Below are 22,592 nucleotides of genomic sequence, written 5' to 3'. Positions count from 1 at the left end.
TCACATTTGTGCTGTGGACCTTTTTTTTAACGGATTTTAATGGGATGGGGGACCATTGTTACACAGTATAAATAGAAAAATTTGAAACTTTAATTGCCTTTGCCTAATTTAATTATATTTGAAGAAGTAGTGGATTTGAGGTTTTCCTGTGCAGACCCCAGACTTGAGGTATATGTCTACCACTGTCATAAATGATTCAGTGTTTGTTTTGCTGTCTCAAAGCTCTGTAATTATTCAGTGTCTGATTTACATCATGGTGATTATCTGGGGATGGAGTACTTGGTTAAAAAGAATCATTGTTTTTAGTTCTAAAGGGCAGAATGCCATAGTAAACCTATGAAATGGTTTGTCTGGCTTTTTAGGTATGGATTTAGTTTTCATTGGTTTTCAGATTTACTTAGGTGAAAATCACATCTGCATAATGAATATGATTTACTGATCTTTTCCCTCATACTTGTCTACTGTTTAATAATTAAATCTCAGAGGCAGTTTCTTTAAAGTATTAAAATAGGGTAGACTTTCTTAGCATCACGTTATTTTGGCTTAATTTTTAATACAGAAGACCTTGAAGTAATTCTCAAAAATGAGCTACATTGTCTTTCTGCTATAGAGATAAATAGTTTAATAGTATGGTGGGAACCCTGTGGTGGTTTTTAAAATACACACACAACACCATGTAAGGCATAAACAGGTTTTGGGGGTAGTAGTTGGCAAAACTAATCACAGCTAACCCATTCTTAATGCCACATATAATTGGAGTGATTCAAAGAAAAGCACTACTATTGAACCATGTTGCATACTTTACAAACTTTTTTTAAAAAACATTTATTTATTTATTTGACAGAGCACAAGCAGGGAGAGCAGCAGGCAGAGAGAGAGGGAGAAGCAGGCTCCCTGTTGAGCAGGGAGCCCGACATGGGGCTCAATCCCGGGACCCGACTGAGTCACCCAGGCACCCCCACAATGCATACTTTAAAAAATATTACTAGCTATTATTTTGGCAAGCACCCCCTCAGCTGAGTTTGTATCAATGGAATAGGTGTATCATAAATTTTTGGTAGTCTAATATGCTTTCAATTTATCTCTTACATCTTACAAAAATTGTATTATGTTATGGGTATCACTTTGGTTTCTGAACCTTGCTTAATTGACATTTGATTTTATCAGTGATACGCTATATTCCAGCTGTTAAACTTTTTGCAACTTCTCGGTGCCTCTAAATCCAGCCTCACTGAATGGCAGGAAATGGGGGTTTTATAAGAATATTATGATTAGGACATAATATGATGCAGAGCCAGAGTTTGGCAAATTTTTACTGTAGAAGACCACAGTAAATATTTTAGGCTTTGCTGGTCATAAAGTCAGTTACTTAATTGTAGCATGAAAGCAGTATTAGGTATACACAGATGATCATGGATATGCTTCAATAAGGCTTTATAGCCAACCCTTGGTATAGAGCAGTGGGTCTTAATCTTTCTTCGCTGCATATTGTGCAGTCCTTGGTGCTTGGGTCTTTCCAGTAGGGATTGAGTTAATTGGTTCTGGGATGTCGCCTGGTTGTTGGAATTTTTATAAGCTCTGTAGGTGATTACACTGTGAGTGAAGGTTGAGATCCACTGACAAAGAGGAAAGATCCCAAATTGAGTCATGATCTGAAAATGAGCTCTGTACTTACCTACTGTGTGACCGCGACCAAATTAAACTCCTGTCTTCAGTTTCTTCATCTTTAAAGTGTGGTACTTATTTTAAGGAATTATTATGAAAATTAAATGACAAAAGCACAACTGTCATGGTCATTATAGATCCCCTTAAAATTGGGAGACTTGAGATTATTTAAAATCAGTTTTCCAGTGTAGCGTGCTTTCTACTGGATTCTAGAAAAGAAGTTATTGTATATTGAGCCAAAATTCATTCTTTTTAACTTCATGAACCTGTCATTTTGAGTAGTATAATCTGAGCCTAACCTCTAATCTCTCTAATCTACCTGATAACCAACCCTTCAGATAACTATAGATAATTTATTAAACTAAGTGAATTCCTTATGAATTCCAAGTGCCTTTACCATCTTTCTTACAGTCATAGACGTGGTTTTTTTTTTTTTCCCCACCCAGAAATTTTGGTGTACAGAATTAACTACAACTCTGGAGGCAAATTCTGACCAATATAGAACACAGTGGGTCTGTGTTTATCAAGGTTGAGGCCTGGCTCAAGGTCACTCAGCTAGTAAAAATAGAGGCAGGTTTCATGTTTAAGACCGTCTCACATTAAAACCTTGTAATTAATGAACTGGTAGACTCAGTCTTTTAAAAAAAATTGGTCCCTTTTAAAACCTCAGAACATTTTTATGAACTGCACCATCATTGGTTACACTTTGATTTCTACTTATTGAGAAAATACTGAAAATGTTCAGTGAAATAAATGCTTTTAAATGAATTTAAAGTTATGTACATAAATATCTGAAAAGTCATAATAAGTTATTTATACGGTCTATGAGCAGTGCTTGGCATATTTGGACTTGTAGATCCCTTTGAGAACTGAGTTCCCTAGACTCTTAAGCCTATAGTCTGTAAACCACAGCTCTAAATAATATCTCCTTGCCACGTACTGTTGAAGCTCGTGTTCCAGTGCCTCATAGAGAAGTGTTGTAAGATACTGAGATAAGAAGGTATACCCAGAAATAGGGATTTATTTATCTATTTTTTTAAGATTTTATTTATTTGCCAGAGGGAGGGAGAGTACAAGCAGGGGGAGTGGCAGGCAGAGGGAGAAGCAGGCTCCCTGATTTCATATGTACTTCTGGAGAAACAGTATTAAAATATTTGTAAATTTTTATTAATCCCTTATAAGTAGAGTTGAAATCAGGTTTCACCTTCACAGTTTCAATTTGTATATTTGCCTTTTGGGTAAAAAGCGCACATAATTTGAGTATTTAGAAGACAACCTTGAGATGTGGGACTCGATCCCAGGATCCTGAGGTCATGACCTGAGCCGAAGGCAGACGCTTAACCATCTGAGCCACTCAGGTGCCCCAATATCAGGGATTTACATGGGTTCTTTTTAAATATATATATATATCTTAAACTAGTGTATCCATTATTTGACTCATTACTGCAATTTGCTTCAAATCATTTTTGATATATGAGGATACTTGAAATAGAACTTAGGAACGGTAGAAACTTCTGTCCTTTTTACTGTCTTACTGGAGTTTATGGGATAATTATAAAGGTAGTCATTAATGAGTTGCTCTGGTACTATAAAAATTTCAAATCCTTGTCTTGCTGATTCACAACCAGAAAATAAATTTCAGCCAAATAAAGTATATAAAAATCTGAGATTAGGAGGGCGCCTGGGTGGCTCAGTTGGTTAAGCGACTGCCTTTGGCTCAGGTCATGATCCTGGAGTCCCGGGATCAAGTCCCGCATCGGGCTCCCTGCTCGGTGGGGAGCCTGCTTCTGCCTCTGACCCTCCCCCCTCTCATGTGCGCGCGCGCGCGCGCGCTCTCTCTCTCTCTCTCTCTCTCTCGTTCTCTCTGTCTCAAATAAAAAAAAAAATCTGAGATTAGGAATTAAATTGTAGGAGTAAATATAATACCTAAAATTGTTTTACAGAGTGTGTTCACACATGCTATTGTTTTTAATTGGAGCAAGTCACATGTTAATCTTACTGTTGATCTTTTGATGCTCTGGGATTATAAGGAACATGATTTTCTGAATCTAGGTTTTTCTGTTATTTCAGTCACAATAGCAGGTTGCACCCATTATAAATAACTGCTCTGCATGTGTACACATAACTAATTTATGAATGCATACATACTTCATTTTGAACAGACGTTTTTGAAACGACTGACAAGAAACATCAGCAAAACAAATAACATAAAGCAATAAAGAAGTTAAGTGTGCTAGTCAAGAGTGTTAATATAGTTGCCCTAATTAAGCTTTTAATTGGCTCTAAGATAACAAGCAGCCTCTCAGGAGGAGGAAAGATGCCAGTTCTGGAAGATGACAAACTTCTCTGGTACTGAATTTTGAAAGGAATTTTTTCAGTGGGGTTTTTATATAGTTGATAACATGTAGTATGAAACAATTTCCTCAAAAACATTTTCTAGTAAATGAAGCAGTATATAATTGATTTTCTGTCTTTAATACAAGTTGATACAATTCTATGTAGATGATTTTTTTCTTAATGTCAGTATACTAAGATTCAGATGCAAGGTGATTTTTTACTTGACCAAAGAATATAATTTAGAGTTCTTTAAACCTAAAAGTTCCTTTCTTTCATACGTACTTCTGGGGAGAACAGTATTAAAACATTTGTAAATTTTTATTAATCCCTTATAAGTAGAGTTGAAATCAGGTTTCAGCTTTACAGTTTCAATTTGTATATTTGCCTTTTGGGTAAAAAGCGCACATAATTTGAGTATTTAGAAGACAATCTTGAGAACAGAATGCTCAAGCTAAATATCTTTAAGATACTCTAATGAGTCATTTGAAGTAATGAATTACTCTATAGTGAACTCTTTGGAGTTACCTACTAACCAGCACTTCTGCTTTTCTATGTTTTGGATGATAATTGATATTTGGCATTACTTTCAGATCTTGCAGAATCTTAAAATGCTTTCTAAATGATTAAATTTTTATGATTTTGAAAACTGGCCATAACATTTGAGACTTAATATTTTGACCATGCCATATAAATTTACTGTATAAACTATTTAAAATACGTTTAAAAATCATGGAACTTAGCTTTGTTTAAGGAGATGTAGGCTTTGGACTCAGTTTTACTTGACCATAACCAGCCTTGAGTGTATCCCACATAATGCCTCTAATGGGAAGAAAGAAAAATTTTGTAATTCTGATATCTTGAAATCAGTAAAAACTACCCAAAGCTTTTTCTTAATCATTTTGGCAACAAAACCCAATACTCCGCAGCAAAACCAGCTATTTATATCTTCTACGCATTTCTTTAAATGTGAATATTCATGTTTTGTTGCCAAAATACTGTTCTGATTATAGGATGCTGCCCTAGACCCCGCTTACTTTTCTGAAATCTGAAAATTGTTGCATCCTACATCTTACTCTAAGCATTTCAGATAGATTTATGGGTCTGGATTAGTGTTTTTGTTTTGTTATTGTTGTTTTATCTTATGGGGTTCCAGATGTTCTCTACCTTCCAGGAATCCTTTTGGTTGAATGTTACGAAGGATGAGCTACAATGTTAAGTTACTCTTTTTCAGAAACTGAAAATTGGGTGTTAAATGGTAGTTTGAGGCCTGATGTTCATTTTGTTTATTTTTTGATTTTTTTTAATATATAATGTATTGTTTGTTTCAGGAGTACAGGTCTGTGATTCATCACTTTTTTTTTTTTCTTAAAGATTTTATTTATTTATTTGACAGAGAGATAGCAAGAGCAGGAACACAAGCAGGGGGAGTGGGAGAGGGAGAAGCAGGCTTCCCGCCGAACAGGGAGCCCGATGTGGGACTCGATCCCAGGACCCTGGGATCATGACCTGAGCCGAAGGCAGACGCTTAACGACTGAGCCACCTAGGCGCCCTGTGATTCATCACTCTTACACAATTCACGGCACTCACCATAGCACATAGCTTCCGCAATGTCCATCACCCAGCCACCCCATGCCTCCCACCACCCTCCACTCCAGCAACCCTCAGCTTGCTTCCTGAGATGCGAGTCTCATATGGTTTGTCTCCCTCTGTGGTTTCATCTTGTTTCTTTTTTCCCTCCCTCTGTGATGTTCATTTTTAAAAAATAAAGGTCCACCAGTAGTTCATGGGCTGTAAAATACACTAATACATAAGAATCTTGCAGTGTTTAATCTTAAGAGGATGATAGTAGATAGTGGGAATATTCTGCCATCTTCTTTTCCCTTCTTTACTTTTCCTCTGCCTAGTCTTTCCTGCCCTATCTCCTATATTCATCCCAAGAGATGGCTGCACGTATGTATTTATTAACCTACCAGTTAGAAACCCTAAAGAAACAATCTGTGTGGCCAGATTAGGTGTTGAAGAAGCCTTATGGATCAGTTATAAAAGCATTTTTTGAGTTCTGCCTGCTCAAAGTATCATGTTGTCTAAACACTTTGTCGATCCCTGAGAGATCTATAAAACTGAAATTTTGATTTCTGACATAGTCTTAATATTCTGGTGTGACCACATGGTCTTAAATCTTAATCCATAGTTTCACTTTCCAGAGAATATTACTTTTCCTGGGATACCAGAATAGCTTTCGACATCATAATAGGAAATTTGGTAATTAAATTTTTATTTAAATCCCCCCAAAAGTAAGCATCTTGCCAGATGATGTTGATGTCAAGATTGAGGCGTTCCTTGCCTGGAACTTGTTCATAATAGGATTGCTGTGGGCTAGAAACATACCCAGTGTGTTGTGACAAATGTTAAAATAAGAAGTACGGCAGGGTGTGCAATGGGAGGTTCCTAACTGCTCAGAAGATGTGGAGGAAGCTATATAGAGAAGGCAGTAATAAGAATTGGATCTTGTGTAGGAGTTTGGCAGGAGAGAGAAGGGCATTCACTGACCACCAGGTGGCAAGAAATCAGGTTAAGTAGGTAAAAGAATAGAAAGAATGCAATGGGGAAATGAGGTTGGGTAGATAGGTTAGAGCCAGATTGTGATTCTCTTTGTTCTACGTGGTAAATTTGTGGATTTTATTTTACATACTGAGGCAATAGGAGGTTTTTAACTAGAGATTAGGTCCATTTATATTTGCCTTTAGGTAAAAACATTTGAAGGGTGTTCATGGATTGGAGTGCGGAGTGATCTGGGTAGACCTTTTTGTAAGGACTAGTGTGAGCAGAAATAACAACCTTGTTTGAGTAGTGCAAGGAAGAAACAGTAGAGCATAGTCTAAGATGGGGCAGTCACTTGAGTCAGTGGGTTGTGAATGGAAACTACTATATGTTGAGTCTCCAGGCTGTTACAGGAACTTTCAAGGGTTGGTTTATAGAATAAATTTGTAAGTGAATTTACTCCAATGAAAAGTGGAAAAAACCTGATCACAGTGAATAAGGAAAAATTATACCTGTTTATGAAAAAACAAAATAGTTCTGAAACTATCTTCAGAGAAGAGAAACTTGATGTTGATATATGTGAAAATGAAAGTGGGGAAAGATCTGAGTTTTTATTTCTAAAACCTTGATTTTTGATGTCTTCTCTCATTTCATTCTTCTCAAGAATATTTGTCTTTTAAGAAAATCTAAGTTAGTCTGCACCTGCCTCATGTTTGGAATTTTGAGAACCAAAAGAAAATGGTCAGGGAAACCTTCTTCCAAACTTAATTTTGTTTAGCACTTAGAAGCAGGTGCTGTACTACTCCCTTACCAGATGATATGGAAGCATTGCTAACCTGCCAAGGTCCCAGAGAAACCTGTAACCATAGGCACCAAGATTAACCTCACTTAATGACACTTAGATTTATATTCCACTTTACATTTTACTCAGTATTTTCACTTAATGATATCCCTTTTCATAGCAGCTTTGTGAAGTGGGCAAACATTGCTACTCTTTATGTGAGAAAAATAAAGTTGATAAAATTTTGAAGAGTAGAAACTGAGATTTACTTTATCATTCGTTTTAATCTCATTTTCTTTCCATTGCTTGTTAATCTGATTTTTTTAAATCCATGAATGTCTTTTTTTAAAAACATGGTTAATCAGAATTATTTTAAAATGAACCTGAAGAGAAGATTGCTTTGGGATAGACAAAAATGTATTAACTATGAAGAACAAAAATAGCTGATATCTAGGTATACTTAAGATTTTGGAAATAGTTTTATTAAATAAAGAAGTTACTAAAGTGAATGTTGGTTTAACCCAGAGTGTAAGGTTTATTTTTGTTCATTTAGCAAAGAAGTATATGAAATACCACTAGGAGAGTAAGTTAAGATGGGTCTACTTCTTCACTCTTTTATTTCTAGCATTGCAGATTGTGGGTTTTTGTTGTTGTTTTGGTTTTGTTTGTTTTTCTTATCTCCTGAAACTTTAGATTTTATTTTCTGACTAGAGAGAGAGACAGCGAGAGAGGGAACACAAGCAGGGGGAGTGGGAGAGGGAGAAGCAGGCTTCCCACAGAGCAGGGAGCCCCATGTGGGACTCCATCCCAGGACCCTGGGATCATGACCTGAGCCGAAGGCAGACTCTTAAACGACTGAGCCACTCAGGCGCCCCTGAAACTGTTTTAATAGCTCTTCGGAAAGATGTTTTGTTTGCAGAGATATCTTAGCCCTTTTTGCTAAGTTTAAATGAAGTGAAGGATTTCCATAGGAAGGTCACGAATGTCAAAAACCAAGTATAGTAGAGTTTATTTTTTAATCCTATAATTTAGAGAAAAAGATGATGACCAAGAGTTACTGCTTTCACTTCCTAGTGAAAAAAATTCATTTCTGTTTCAAGTGAATGGTTGGTTGCCTCACTTCTATCCCACTTAACATCAACTGATTAAAAAATGAGTTGCTAAGCAGTTTGGCTGATTTCAAATAAGGTACAAGCAGTGATATGTATTGATTCCTGAGTTAAGTGTGCTATTTTTGAAAGCTTATTGTCAACCTGGAAGAGCTCACTTCTTCTGAAATTTGTTTTTGATATCAAGATCCAAGTAATAACCTTTCAAAGCGTTCGAGAAGAAACACTGTACACAGGAAGAATATATTTGTCATCTGTTAAGCTTTCAGGTTGAGGTGTTCTGTGCTTAGTGTAGGATTAAAGATCACAAATTAAATTCTAATACTTAAGAGAGGTAGGGTAGGAGACAGGAAATGTCTATTTTAAGAACTAGCTGAGGAAGCCTTCAACAAATCACTATAGAATGTTATATAAATAGAAACACCCTGCCTGTATTTACAAACCCACTTGGCAGAATTTTAAGACGTGCCCTCTGAACAGATTGTACACTCCAGAATAATGACTTTTTTTTTTTTTTTTTAAGATTTTATTAGAGAGCAAGCGAGAGAGTACAAGCTGGATGAGAGGTGCAGGGGGAGAAGCTTACTCCCTGCTGAGCAGGGAGCTTGATGCAGGACTCAATCCCAGGTCTCCTGGATCATGACCTGAGCCAAAGGCAGACGCTTAACCAACTGAGCCACCCAGGTGCCCCCACAATTTTTTTAAAAAAAGATACTGGGAAACCTAGTACAGTTGTTTGAATATTGATTTAAATTTATTATTGAAATACATTCAGCTTTTCATAGGAAAATAAAGCCACTAAATTTCAGTTAATCATTTTCCGTTAGTGGTTATATTTTAGTGTTCCTATACACCAGAAAACTGAGAAATTACTCCTTAAATACCATTAAGTAAACTAGTAACAGAGGTTGCAGAGGGAAAAATACTCAAACCAACATTTAACAACACTTGTTTGAAAAGCGTTTTGTCAGGGTGCCTGGGTGGCTCAGTTGGTTAAGTCTCTGCCAGCTCAGGTCATGATCTCGGGATCCTGGGATCAAAGCCCACATCAGGCTCTCTGCTCAGTGGGGAGTCCGTTTCTCCCTCTGTGCTCTCTCCCTCCGTCTGTCTCTCAAATAAATGAAATCTTTAAAAAAAAAAAAAGTGTTTTGTCAAGCATTGTGATGAATGCTGGGAAAATAAAACCTAACCAGTATCCCACCTCTCGGGACAGGTAGAGGAGTCTATTTACTATTGCTCTTCTCCACATGAAGTACTTTTTCATTCTCCTGACTTCCAGCCCATTTACTCTAGGCAATAATCTCACTTTTTACTATTTCACCTTACAGAGAAAATAAAAGCTGGTAGATGAATGTCCTTAAGTACCTGTTTTCAAACTTCTGTCTATATATTGTCTTTGCTCTCTCTCCTAAATACCTAAACATTTGCTTCAGGATTCCAGAATCCTTCTCTTTGAATTTCAATACTTTTAACTTCTCCCTTTCTTAGTGACTTCATTTCAGCATTTAAAGGTTTATTAGTTTCACCTTTAAAAAAACAAACTCTTAAACTCTATGTCTTCCCTTTTGCAACCAAATTTCTCAAATTGTATTATAGATTATAATTCATCATCTTCCATTCATAACACAGGCCACTCTTTTTTCTCCTTGTCCGACTGATCTACCCGAGTCACTTGCTCTAAGATCACCAGTGACCTCCTAGGTGTTCAGTATTTGTGGAATGAAAGTAATGTATGTTTCAGTCCTTACCTTAAATTTTTGGCAGCATTGTCACAGTGGACTAGTTCTTGAAATAACTCTTCCTAAAATCTGTATCATTTTCTAGTTGATTAAAATGCTAGGATTCCTCAACATATCAGTCATAGTTTTTTCTTCATGGTCTCATCTACTTACTTCCATTACCTTATTTACCAGTATAGTCTGACAACTCATTTTTATCACCAGCTTAAGCATCGTATCTGTATAGCCTTTGGTGTTAATTTCTCCACTTGGGAGCTTAAATGAAAAAAAAAATAGTTAAAATTTTGAGTGTTTGTTATATACCAGGCAAGCAAAGAGTTAAGCACTTTTTTTTTTTTTTAAGATTTTATTTATTTGACAGAGACACAGCGAGAGAGGGAACACAAGCAGGGGGAGTGGGAGAGGGAGAAGCAGGCTTCCCGCTGAGCAGGGAGCCCCATGTGGGACTTGATCCTAGGACCCTGGGATCATGACCTGAGCCGAAGGCAGACGATTAACGACTGAGCCACCCAGGCACCCTAAGCGCTTTTCGTTTATGTCATTTGGTCCTTGGACAATAATAAATGAAAAGTACATAGCTCTTTTCCTGATAATTTCTCTACTTGTATAATAAAACCTTTCTCAATCTTTAGTAAGCATCAGAATCACCTAGAGGGCTTTATAAAATACAGATTTCTGGGCCTCACCTCCATAGTATCTGATTCAGTAGGTTGGGATGGGGCCTGAAATTCTACATTTCTAGCAAGTTCCTGGATAATGCCCATGCTAATTTGGGAATGACACTTTGCGAACCACTGCATTAGAGAAGTAAAATAACCTGCTTCACAACTGTCACACAGCTGGGATGTGGCAGAGCTGAGAATTGGTCCCAGGCAGTATCTAGAGTTTACCCATTTAACCCACTGTTCCCACTCCAGACGTATTAAACTCCTCTTTCTTAGGTATCTCGGACTCAGTACTCAAAACTACCTAAAACTGGTCCTAAACTGGTCCTCTGCCAGAGACCCCTAACTGCCATTAGTATAGGATGGAAACTTCCCTCATTACCTTCAAACCCTGCCTCTCCCGTATTCAGTCTCACAAAGCACTGTTGGTTCTTCCACAAACTACTTTCCTCCATTTGCTACCGCCATCAACCAAGTCAAGGCCACAGTCTGTTCTCATCTGGATTTCTAAAATAGCTTACTAACTTAATCTCCCTATATCTCCTTTTGCCCTCCTTTAATTCATCCATACAATACCAGGAATAGTCTTTTTAAAAGGTGAATGAGATTAATGCCTTGTTTAAAATCCTTCTACTGCTTTTAGAGTAAAGGCCGAAATCTTTACCATGGCGTGCAGTGCTCTATATGACCTAACTATGCCTGCTTGAGGATCATTTTATTTTTTTTCCTATTCTTTCTCTCCTTCATTATGCAATTACATAATCCTACTAGCCTCTTAGAACATAAGTACTAGATCTATTCAGTGATTTGGGATTTTATAACTATGCACTAGAACCATTATTGGGTGGTATTCTGTTCTATAAATGTACCACAGTTTTATTTGCCCACCATCAATTTTTTTGAATCAGTTACCTGCTTATGTAGAGAGGAGTTTGTGTTTTTCTTTTTTTATCTTGAGTGTTGGGGGAAGCCAGAGCAGTATGGGATGGCGATATCAAAGATGAGTCTTAAATGACAGAGGACAGATTGTCCATAAAAAGTGGCATTTTTTAAATGTCTTCAAATACTTTAAAGATTTATTTGAGAGAGAGATTGGACGAGTGGGAGGAGGGGCAGAGGGAGAAGCAGATCCCTCACCGAGCAGGGAGCCCAACATGGGACTTGATCCCAAGACCCTGGGATCGTGACCTGAGTTGAAGGCAGACGCTTAAGACTGAGCTACCTAGGTGCCCTGTCTTCAGATTTAATTTGGGAGAGTAGATAGTATCAGTGGGATGATGCTGGATTCACTAGTGCTAGTAGGAACTTGAACATTAGGACCTTATATTCTAAACTAAGGTGTTTGAAAAAGCTCTGGTGAACCACTGAAGATTTTAAGGTAAGGGAGCAATTTAGGCTTTGTGTTTTAGGAAAATCTCTCTGGCATTATGAACAGAAGTACGAGCATTATATTTTGAAGCAAGGAGACCAAGAAACTATTTCAGTAATTCACTAATATAAGAGAACGGTGGTGGGTAACTGAATTAAGGCAGTGGTAGAAAAATGGAAGGGATGGAATAGATTTAAAAGAAATTAACAGATTAGAACCAGTATTCATCTCATTAGTATGTCTTTTCTTTTAAGCTGCCTCTCTACCTCCTTTCCATATTTCAAGATGAAGGAATTAGCTCCTTCAAAGTCTTCCTTTACTACTATAGTTTTTTAATTGGTCTTTTTCACTTCTGAATCCATACAGAAACAGTAATGTTTTACACAACCATACTTAGTACTAACAGTAGCAGCTGTCATTGGGTGCCAAATGCCATAATTTGTAACACTTGACTTGCATTATCTAATTTAATATCTGTGATCTGGTTGGCAGCATATGAGGAAACTGAGGCACATGCTCACATAGCCAGTAACCTAATTCACTCTGCCTCTTAAAGCTTATTCGTATTTAGTACACTGTTCTTACTGTTGAGTGTGCATTTGTTCTTGTAGTTGTCTTATGATTTTGTGCCTTAGTAGTATTAAGCACATAGTAGATACTATAATTCGCAGATATCTTTCTATTTAGTCAGCATAAGAAACAATACCAAGAAGGGAGTGGTTGGTGATAGCTATAGTGTGGTTGTAAATAACAGATGATTCTACATCTCCTTTTCAGATCTGGATGGTGCTCTACTCTCAGGGCCAGATTGTGATAGGAATGTGAATACAAATTTATTGGCTGAAGCCGGCTCCAGTCAGGATGGAGGTGATGCTGGTAGGTACAGTAGGATTTTAGTAAGAGTATGTTAAAGAGGATTTGAAGATTGGGAAGTGTTTGTGTACATATTTAAGGACCTATTGCAGTTTCTTTCCCTTAAAAGAGAGTATTCTATGTAAATACTTTCAATCCGTGGTAGCTATGTTTATGATAGCTATGTTTATGATAACACTTTCGGAAGCCTGGTAAATACAAATGGATGGGTGTTTATTATTGTCTGAGGGAGCCATTTATTTAGAGCTTTTAAAATCTTAAATATCAAGTAATTAAGGTAATAGAGCTGGTGGCTTCTTGCTAGTATATACATAGAATGAAAATGGTAATTATCCAAATGGTTGATTAATGTATTTTAATTAGCATTGATGTAAAATAATAGTATGGTTGGTAATGGTGATAGAAAATGTTAATTCTAAATAGTAATATTTCGTACTTTGGGAGGGGTATCCTCCTACACATAGAGGCAGAGAATCCATAAATATTCCAGAGAACAACATGAGTATAAATAAATTAGGAAGGGAAAAAGCTTTCTTTAGAGAAGAATGCCAAGCTAATAAATACAGAATGACAATTGAAAAAATACCCCACAGGAAATAATTGAAGATTATCCATGGATGTTAAGCCACTGTTAATGGGCTTATCTCACAATGATTGGGCAAAAGGCTGTTGTAATAGCATATTCACATGGTCTCCATATCATCCCACAGATTACTTCAGTTACAAAGAGGAAAGATTGCTTTATAATAAAAGAAGCAGAAATACCATGCCTCTTGTCAGAATGCACTAGCCAGCACACAACCCTACGTAATATTCTTGCCAAATGTGTAACCCAAATCTAATCATGAGGGGGGAGAACATCAGACTGATCTACACAAATCCAGCTACTCTGGATTTTAAAATGTTAATGCCATGAAAAACAAGCAGAGGAACCACTAGATTCAAGCAAACCAACTAAATGCATTGTCAATCTTGATGACATCAGGGTTCTAAAATGACTAAAGGGGCATTTGGGGAACAGTTGGGAATTTGAATGTATAGTATGGATTAAATAGACAATTTTAAATTTCTTGGGTGTGATAAAGGTACTGTGGTTATGTAGGAGAAAGTTCTAGAAGGTACATGCTATATTGAGGGGGAAGCAATGATGTGCAAGTTTCCAAATTATACATATAATACATAAAAGGTGGGTATGTGTGTTTATAGAGAGCACACGTGGCAAAACAAACATCTGTCAAAGGTACACAAAGGGATATAGATGTTCATTGATTTCAACTTCTCATAGCTTTGGAATTGTTTAAAAAAACTGATGGGGAGGGGGACAGCTAGGGGTACTCTTACATAAAGCTTTCACAGGTTTCTGAGTATAGTATGCACTGACCAAAGTTAAGCCATGTAATTTTGAAGAAAAGAGTTTACAGAAAGTTTTGAAATTAGCCATTTACAGATCGTATGGGTTGAATTTTGAAGACTTTTTCCTTGTACAAAAAATCACTAATAGTACAAGGTATTTTATATTTGGTTTAGAAATCTGGTTGAAGAATGAGTTTAGACAGGGTATGTGAATTCATATGTAAAATTTTCAATTCTGCACATAAACATCTTCATTGGAGAATGGTTCATATAATACATCTCCTTTTCAAAAAAGCAAACTCTTAATTTAGAGTCATTTCTCTTTAGGGGACATTTTGATCCATTTTTGTTTTTGCAACTGAGATCAGCCTTTGTCTTCAAAAGAATGCTTTCTTCTTAGTTTGCCATTATGGAAAAATGCACCCTGAAGGATATTACTGAGCGCAGTGAGCGCAATTTTCAAGTAGATCTTGAATGACCTTAAAGATCTTTCAGTGATTGAATTACAAAAGCACTACCTTTGTTAATTTGCTCATATACTTCTATAAGTAACCTCTAATTTGGCCAGATGAGAGAAGTTTGGGATGAGGCTTTCTTAATTTGAATTATCATTTTGATATTCTAGATATATGGTGTCTCCTGTCTGTTTTCATGGATGCTTTTTATTAATCTTTAGGTTATCGAGACAAACAGAATTTCAAGTATTAAAAACTTAATTCTGAATCTTGGGTCATCAATTTATAAATTATTTTTTGAAACATGGACTTTCAAGTGTTCTAATTCTGAATTTTGGGTTACCAGTTTATAAATTTTTTTAAAGATTTTTTTGAGAGTGAGAGAGAGCAAGCCTGGGTGGGGGGAGGGACAGAGGGCGAGGGAGAAGCAGACTCCCCACTGTGCAGGGAGCCTGATGTGGGGCTCGATCCCAGGACTCTTGAGATCATGACCTGAGCTGAAGGAGACGCTTAACCAACTGAGCCACCCAGGTGCCCCTATAAATTATTTTAGGGCTAGTTTGTTCTTACGTGTAATGAAAGTACTAACTTGAGGTTATTAACATACCTAACATGATTTCTGATAATAGTTTTGCAAGTATTTTGAGCAAATCAAAAATATATACATTTATTCAAGAAATAATTGAAGGGTTATTGTAAGCTTTGGACATGAGAAATACAAAGGTGAGGGCGCCTGGGTGGCTCAGTTGGTTAAGCGACTGCCTTCGGCTCAGGTCATGATCCTGGAGTCCCGGGATTGAGTCCCACGTCGGGCTCCCAGCTCAGCAGGGAGTCTGCCTCTCTCTCTGACCCTCCCCCCTCTCATGCTCTCTATCTCATTCTCTCTCTCAAATAAATAAATAAAATCTTAAAAAAAAAAAAAAATACAAAGGTGAGTAAAACAGGCACAGTCCTTGCTCTCAGAGCTTCTTTTTTTGCACTGATTTGATCAAGAACTACGAGTCAAAGCTCAGACTTTATTTAGAAATGTAAAGCTGAAAATTGATAGATTCATGTTCACAGGCTACCACCCCCATTCTAATTTCCATCCCCTGCCCTGCCCCCCCCAACAGATAATGGTGTCTCAGTTGAGGATTCTGAAAACTTTCCCTCAAACAAAAATACATTATAGTTTAATTATGTAATTATGGAAACAGCAGGCTTTCCTGACATTTAAAAAATGGGTGAATATATTCCAAGTATAAAATAATTTACATTATTAGTAATGAAATTTTTAAATACCTTAGGGACCTTTTTGCATTGTTGGGTATTGATACTTTCACCAAAGAGGAATACTAGGTTATTTTAATTTTTAGGGAAGTAGTATATATGGCAGATAGATGGAGGAAAATGAATTTTTAGAATACCCAGTTTGGCAAGCATTCTTTTGTAAAATCCATGGTTTTCATGGACGGAGAATTAACAAATTACTACACAAGTAAGCTAGCATATAGCCTGGAAAGGAGTGTTCATGCAGAGGAAAGAGTGCAAAGGTCTTGTAGAGGGAGCCATTTTCCCATGGAGGAACAGTACAAAGGCCAGTACGGCTGAAATAGAGGGACCCAAGCGGGTAGTTAGATCAAGGGCTAGATTAGGTAAGGCTGTGTAAGATAATTATAAGTCTTTGGTTTTTATATGAGTGAGATGGGTAGTCCTTGCAGGCTTTTGAGTGCCAGGCTCTCACTTAAAGTTCTGAAAGAATCTATAATTGCTGTGTTGAGAGCAAACTCTAAGAGGGCAACAGTATGAGACAGACTCTGATGGCTATTGAAAATAATCCAGAGGCAAGAGTTAATGGTCGATTGGATCAGGGTGGCAATAGCTAGCTATGGAGAACACTGGATACGTTTACATTGCCAAAGGATTCCTGGAGCCAGGTAAAGACATACATATTCAAGAAGGAATCCTGTCTAGGAGGCATCTGGCTGGCTTATGATGGAGCATGCAACTCTTGATCTCAGTGTTGTAAGTTGGAGCCTCACATTGGGTGTAGAGATTACTTAAAAATAAAATCTTAAAAAAAAAATAAGGGCGGGGGAGGGAATGCTATCCAGAGGAGGTAATTCTTATCTTAGCTAGTCTGAAGATCCTTAGGCACAAATTCCTTAAGGGACATTGACTATTTTGATTCCACTTTTCGGATTTTCATTTAAGGATGGAGTTAGAAAGAGAGGTTTATATTCTTCATTCTTAGTCCATTTTTCTATACTGATAAGTCTTCAAACAAGATTATGTGATTGGAGACAATAAGGAGACTATCCTGTTCCAAAGCTGGGCTTCAGGGTGACAGTTATTGAGAGAGTTCTGTTTTGAATATCTTTGAAGTACAGTATAAAAGAGTAGTTTCATGTGGTCTCCATGCACTATTAAAGTATGAAGACATTTCGGTTTCAGACTACACTGTAGAGATTTTTATCTAGCTATTTATAATAAGCTATTCTATCATAATGCTCATAAGATATAATAAGTTTATTTTCTGGGTTTTTTTTTTTTTTATTCTAATAAGAGACAGATTTTCATTACCATCATTACATCAAAATCACTTTTCAATTGTATTAGGTACTTCACATGATTTCAAGTATGGCCTGATGCCTGGCCCTTCAAGTGATTTCAAGTATGGATTGCTACCAGGTACTTCAAATGATTTCAAGTATGGATTGATACCAGGTGCTTCAAATGATTTCAAGTATGGATTATTGCCTGAATCTTGGCCAAAACAAGAAACTTGGGAAAATGGCAAGTATTAGTCAACTAAATTCTACAGAAATTTTAAAATGATTTTTCACAGTTAAAAGCTTCCATGTTCTGAGTTTTAAAAAATTAAGATACTGGTAGTCCTATAATAATCCCTGTTCTTAGGGATAGACAAGCTTTTGATAGCAAGTTTTCTGTTCAGTATATAATTGCTTTTGTGTGTGTTTGTTTTGGTTTTTTTTTATTCTCAAAGGTGAATCATCTCTAATCATGAACAAGTTAAAATGCCCTCATTGTAGCTATGTAGCCAAATACAGACGAACACTAAAAAGGCATTTGCTCATTCATACGGGAGTCAGATCATTTAGCTGTGATATTTGTGGAAAACTGTTTACTCGCAGAGAACATGTGAAAAGACATTCCCTGGTAAGTAACTTTAAATATAACTGATCTTTGAGATAAAATATATGTCAGTGAAGTTTAAGGTATTTTAACACTGTTACCTGAAATTTAGGGAAGGTTGATTATTAAATTGCTTTAAACAAATTATGTGATTTATGAACTGAACTTTATACAGAAAAACAAGGGTATCATTCACTCATTATTAAATGGGTAGTTTAATTGAATGGTTGAAATGCATTATTGTCTATACTGTCCTTATATTGGATTTTTCCCCCCTTTAATTAGGTGCATAAAAAGGATAAAAAATACAAATGTATGGTGTGTAAGAAGATCTTCATGTTAGCAGCCAGTGTTGGAATAAGACATGGATCTCGACGCTATGGTGTTTGTGTAGACTGTGCAGATAAATCACAGCCAGGAGGGCAAGAAGGTGTAGATCAGGGACAGGATACAGATTTCCCTCGGGATGAAGAATATGAAGAGAATGAAGTAGGAGAAGCTGATGAAGAGCTGGTTGATGATGGAGAAGATCAGAATGATCCATCTCGATGGGATGAATCAGGAGATGTTTGTATGTCTCTAGATGATTAACTGACCTATACTCCTCAAGGATGCTGCATTTGGACATAATATGAATCGACAATTTGAATTGTTGAACTTGAAGGCTTGCAAAATATGGTACATGCTGGATGGTAGTTATGTTGCTGTGAAAACTGTAGGGTCAAAAAGCCTTATAGCAAAAAAAAATTTTTTTTTTATATTTGCACAGGACTGTACAGCAAACAACCTTGTGGTTGGATTACATGGAGTCCCCACATCTTCAGTCAGTTATCAAAGTAAAAATATTTTTTATTTATAGGATATACAGTAATTACTTGGGTCCTACGAATATATTGTACCTATCCTTAAAGAGCTTACGTTCATGTGCCACTTTAACATGAATGAAGAAAATCCATTTTTAAGACTACAGTGACAGCTGACCCAATTACCCTGTCCATCAAACCACTCAGGCTAGTTTGTACTAGTAGAGTTTTGTTTCTATTTTTATTTTTATTAATTTTATTTTTTTTAATACAGATTTTCAGTGAGGGGCCTTTTCAACCCCATTGGTTCTACTTTTCTGTATTTTTCCATTTTAATTTGCTTCATAACTTAAACCAAGTCTCTTCTAGTCTTAGATATTATTTCTCAATTTTGTGCTGATGGGCATGTTTATAAGAACTGGAGAGGTAATTTATTGGAATGAACTGACTTCCTCCATTCCCCCTTTCCTTTTTTGACATGAATTTTACTACTTCACAAATGAAGAAATGATGTTGCAAAGTTGACGTGGCGAAGTTGACAAATACCACTAAAATGATTATGATTTAGAAGTAACTTCCTCCTGCTGCTCTAATCTGATAAATGGTTATTACATGACGTTTTCTGACATGGTATTCGGTTTTGGGTATCTGTTACTTTGGCACTATTCTTGTTTGCCTCTTTATTTTTGCCAGTGTACTATACCTCAGTCCTATTTGAAAAGACAGAAATCTAATCAAAAGAAAAGTCATAGAAACAATAAGTAAAATGATTTGTTTCCTAATTTGACCTCCATGTCCAGTTTGGTTAGCTTGTTATGCGATATAAGTGAAATATCAGGTTTTTACTCCCGTGCCCTTTTTATCATTAAAAAAAAAACACAAAAAGTGCATTCTCTTTTGTTTGATACTTACTGGGATATTGAGTGTTTTGAAATTATGATAATTATTTTTTCAATTCCTCAACATTTTACTACATCTTCATATATAGTCTTTCTGGTAGTCACCATGATTCAACAGTCTGCAAAAATCTTACAAATAAAATATTGAGAGGCTTTACAATTACTCTGTTAACTAAATTCTTCAAGGTACAAGGGGTGATATATTAAATTGAAATTGTCAGATTTATTTAGTCTGGCAGATGAATTAGCTGATAAACTCACAGCAGCATTTCACATAATTAATATTAACATGCATGTCATTTATCAGGAACATATTGTATATTATATAAGATTGAGGGATATCATATTTTCAGCTTTCTTTTAAATAGAAATTGAGTATATTTTCCTATTTTATATCAGGTCACTAAATTATGCTATTTGTGTGGAAAAAATTGCTAAGTACACTTTGACAGACATAATCCTTTGGTGCTCCATCTGATCAAAGTTGAAAGGTTGATTTTTTTTTTTTTTTTTTTTAAGAGACAAGCTTTCTCATTGTCTCCAATTTCGGTAGTATAATGGTTTAATGTTAGACATTGATGTTTCTGCTTGGATAAATCAAAGATAAAAAGTACAGTTACGTGGTTAGATACATATTTTGTCATCTAAACTTTATTGTAGTTTCTACATAACTGTAAAACTGACATGAATAGTTTGGTTTGATTTTTGTTTAAGACTGAAGAGTACATCTTATTTCTCAGTGTTCTAGACAAATGAGTATAATGTAATTCTGGTGGGGTCCAAAGTAGACGTTAGTTGGGCAAAGATACTATGAATGAAAAAGTATTTTAAACGTAAAATGTTCTGCTTTGTGAATATGTAAGTATAGTATAAAGATTTCTTTCATCCCATTTATCCCCCTCCTTTAAAATAAACCATAGTTTACAATTGGTAGATCTGTCTATATATAAATATATATTAAAGAGAAAAGATATATATCTGAAAATCACCTAAATCTGCTTTATTAGACTACAGTTCACTTATTGCATAGAAACTGGACTTGGCTTTACATTCTTAATGTACTTTTACTTTTCCTCAAGATATGAACTTACTCTCTTTAAACTGAATTTTCTTTTACTACTTAAATCATTTATGTATATCTGGTAAATTATGACCAAATTTTTGTTAGATTGCATACAGTAAATTGAAATACACACTTGGTACACTACGGGATTGTTGTGCTTTTGTTTGGTTTTAGTTGGAAACAAGGTTTGATGTAGATGGCTTGTTACTGTTAATTTAAAATATTCTATAATTGTCCATTACCTTTTATGTTGTATTGTGACAGATTTGGCTATATTTTTAGTCAACTGAAATATGATACTTTAAAAGTTTGTTTTTAGAAAGGTAATCCAAAGGAATGTTTATACTCTTGAATATATTAGCCTCAGCCTATATAAAAATTTCTTCTTTAAAGTAAACATTTTACCAGAAACAGAATTGACAGATTTTTCTACTTGCTGACTGCCTAACTTATTTGTTTCATGATCTCGAGGGACTGCCTTTTCCCTTCTAGGTCTTTTTTTAAAAAATAGTTTTAGTACTAAGGTATACTACTGGACGTTTCTATTTTTTTTTTTTAAGTATATTCTTTTTCTGACTTACAGTACAATTTCAGGAAGTTGATAGATACTAAGAACTTATGATTGGTCTCAGAGGTGACAATGGAATACTCATAATTTTGTCTGTGGAGCCCTGGCAGAATTATGTGTTACACATTTGCTGAATTTTTCTCTTGGTAACTTATATTTTAAATGAAACATATTTTAGAGCTGTAATTTTAATGAAGAGGAAAAATATAAACTGTTTCTTTCCTATTCACTCTAGTAACAGACCCTCTCCTATAAATTAAGATCATGTATTCTTTCTTAGGGTTCTCAGAGACAGTTACTTCCATATGGTCCCTGCTTTGTCGTTGTTCCTGGCCCTCATTTTTCATATTCACTAGATATATTGCTAATTTTAGTGCCCTAGCAATTAAGAGCTTAAAAAAACTGTAGGAAGGGGAAACTGAACACTAATAAATAGCTTTGAAATTTGGGGGGAAAACACTAGCTGGTTTTGGTAGAGCCATCCTGATGGAGAAGAGGGAGATAGAATTGAGTGAATTCACATAAAGTACTTCCAACACTGGTACATAATAGAGGCCTAATACATCTTAGTTTAATAATAGATGCAAACCAAGAGGAAAGGGGGAGAAAACAGAAAATGAAAGGATCAGGGTTGGGAAATCTATAGTCATACAATAAAGTGTAAAAGGCCTGAAGATGACAGGGGAAAGTGTGGTGGAAGAGGAGTTTTTAAAAAAGTCATAAATTTTAAAACTTTGGTAAGCTTTATGTATATTTTTAGGATTTCGTCAACATAGAGTTTATTTTTCTGAATAATGATTCCAAAAGCTAACTTTTTTTTTTTAGTGCCTACATGTGCCATTGAGCTTTACATTATTTTCTCTTAATTCCCAATAAGGTAGGTGCTATTGTCTCCATTTTATGGAAGAGAAAGGCTCCAAGAAATTTGCATAATATAACTTGCCCGATATAACACAGCTACTAAGTGGTAGAGCTGGGTTTTGACCAGATTTGATTTTGAATGAAGCCCATCCTCTTTTTAGGGGGCTCTATTAACTGCCTCATTAAACAACTTTGTAGAATTTCAGGGCTTTAAAGGAGTTTGTATGGAGACCTATTTTCCCTGTAAACCATCTATGTTAGGAATTTGAGTGTCTAATCTTTCCTTCCCCAAATACCCTTATCACTCTTTTCCTCCTAATAAAGCAGTTTTGTCACCTGGCTATAAATAAGATACCTGACCTCAGTGTAGCACAT

General features: G+C 35.9%; 1 protein-coding gene across 2 annotated transcripts in view; it reads left to right on the top strand.

Moving 5' to 3' along the window:
• ZBTB10 (zinc finger and BTB domain containing 10) overlaps positions 1-21,282 on the top strand; it is a 34,783-nt gene extending 13,501 nt beyond the window's left edge. For both annotated transcript variants that reach the window (XM_045896330.3, XM_045896329.3), the window contains exons 3-6: positions 12,985-13,083; positions 17,487-17,663; positions 17,875-18,047; positions 18,309-21,282. In XM_045896330.3, the coding sequence (XP_045752286.1) occupies positions 12,985-13,083; positions 17,487-17,663; positions 17,875-18,047; positions 18,309-18,614 (755 nt within the window). In that variant the 3' untranslated portion in view covers positions 18,615-21,282. The remainder of the gene's footprint in view (positions 1-12,984; positions 13,084-17,486; positions 17,664-17,874; positions 18,048-18,308) is intronic.
• The last annotated feature ends 1,310 nt before the right edge of the window (positions 21,283-22,592 follow it).

Source organism: Mirounga angustirostris, unplaced genomic scaffold (genome assembly GCF_029215605.1).
Source record: "Mirounga angustirostris isolate CCGP_5_RB_7025 unplaced genomic scaffold, mMirAng1.0.hap1 SCAF_4, whole genome shotgun sequence".
Taxonomy (NCBI): Eukaryota; Metazoa; Chordata; class Mammalia; order Carnivora; family Phocidae; genus Mirounga; species Mirounga angustirostris.
This window is presented reverse-complemented; position numbering and strand designations above follow the sequence as displayed.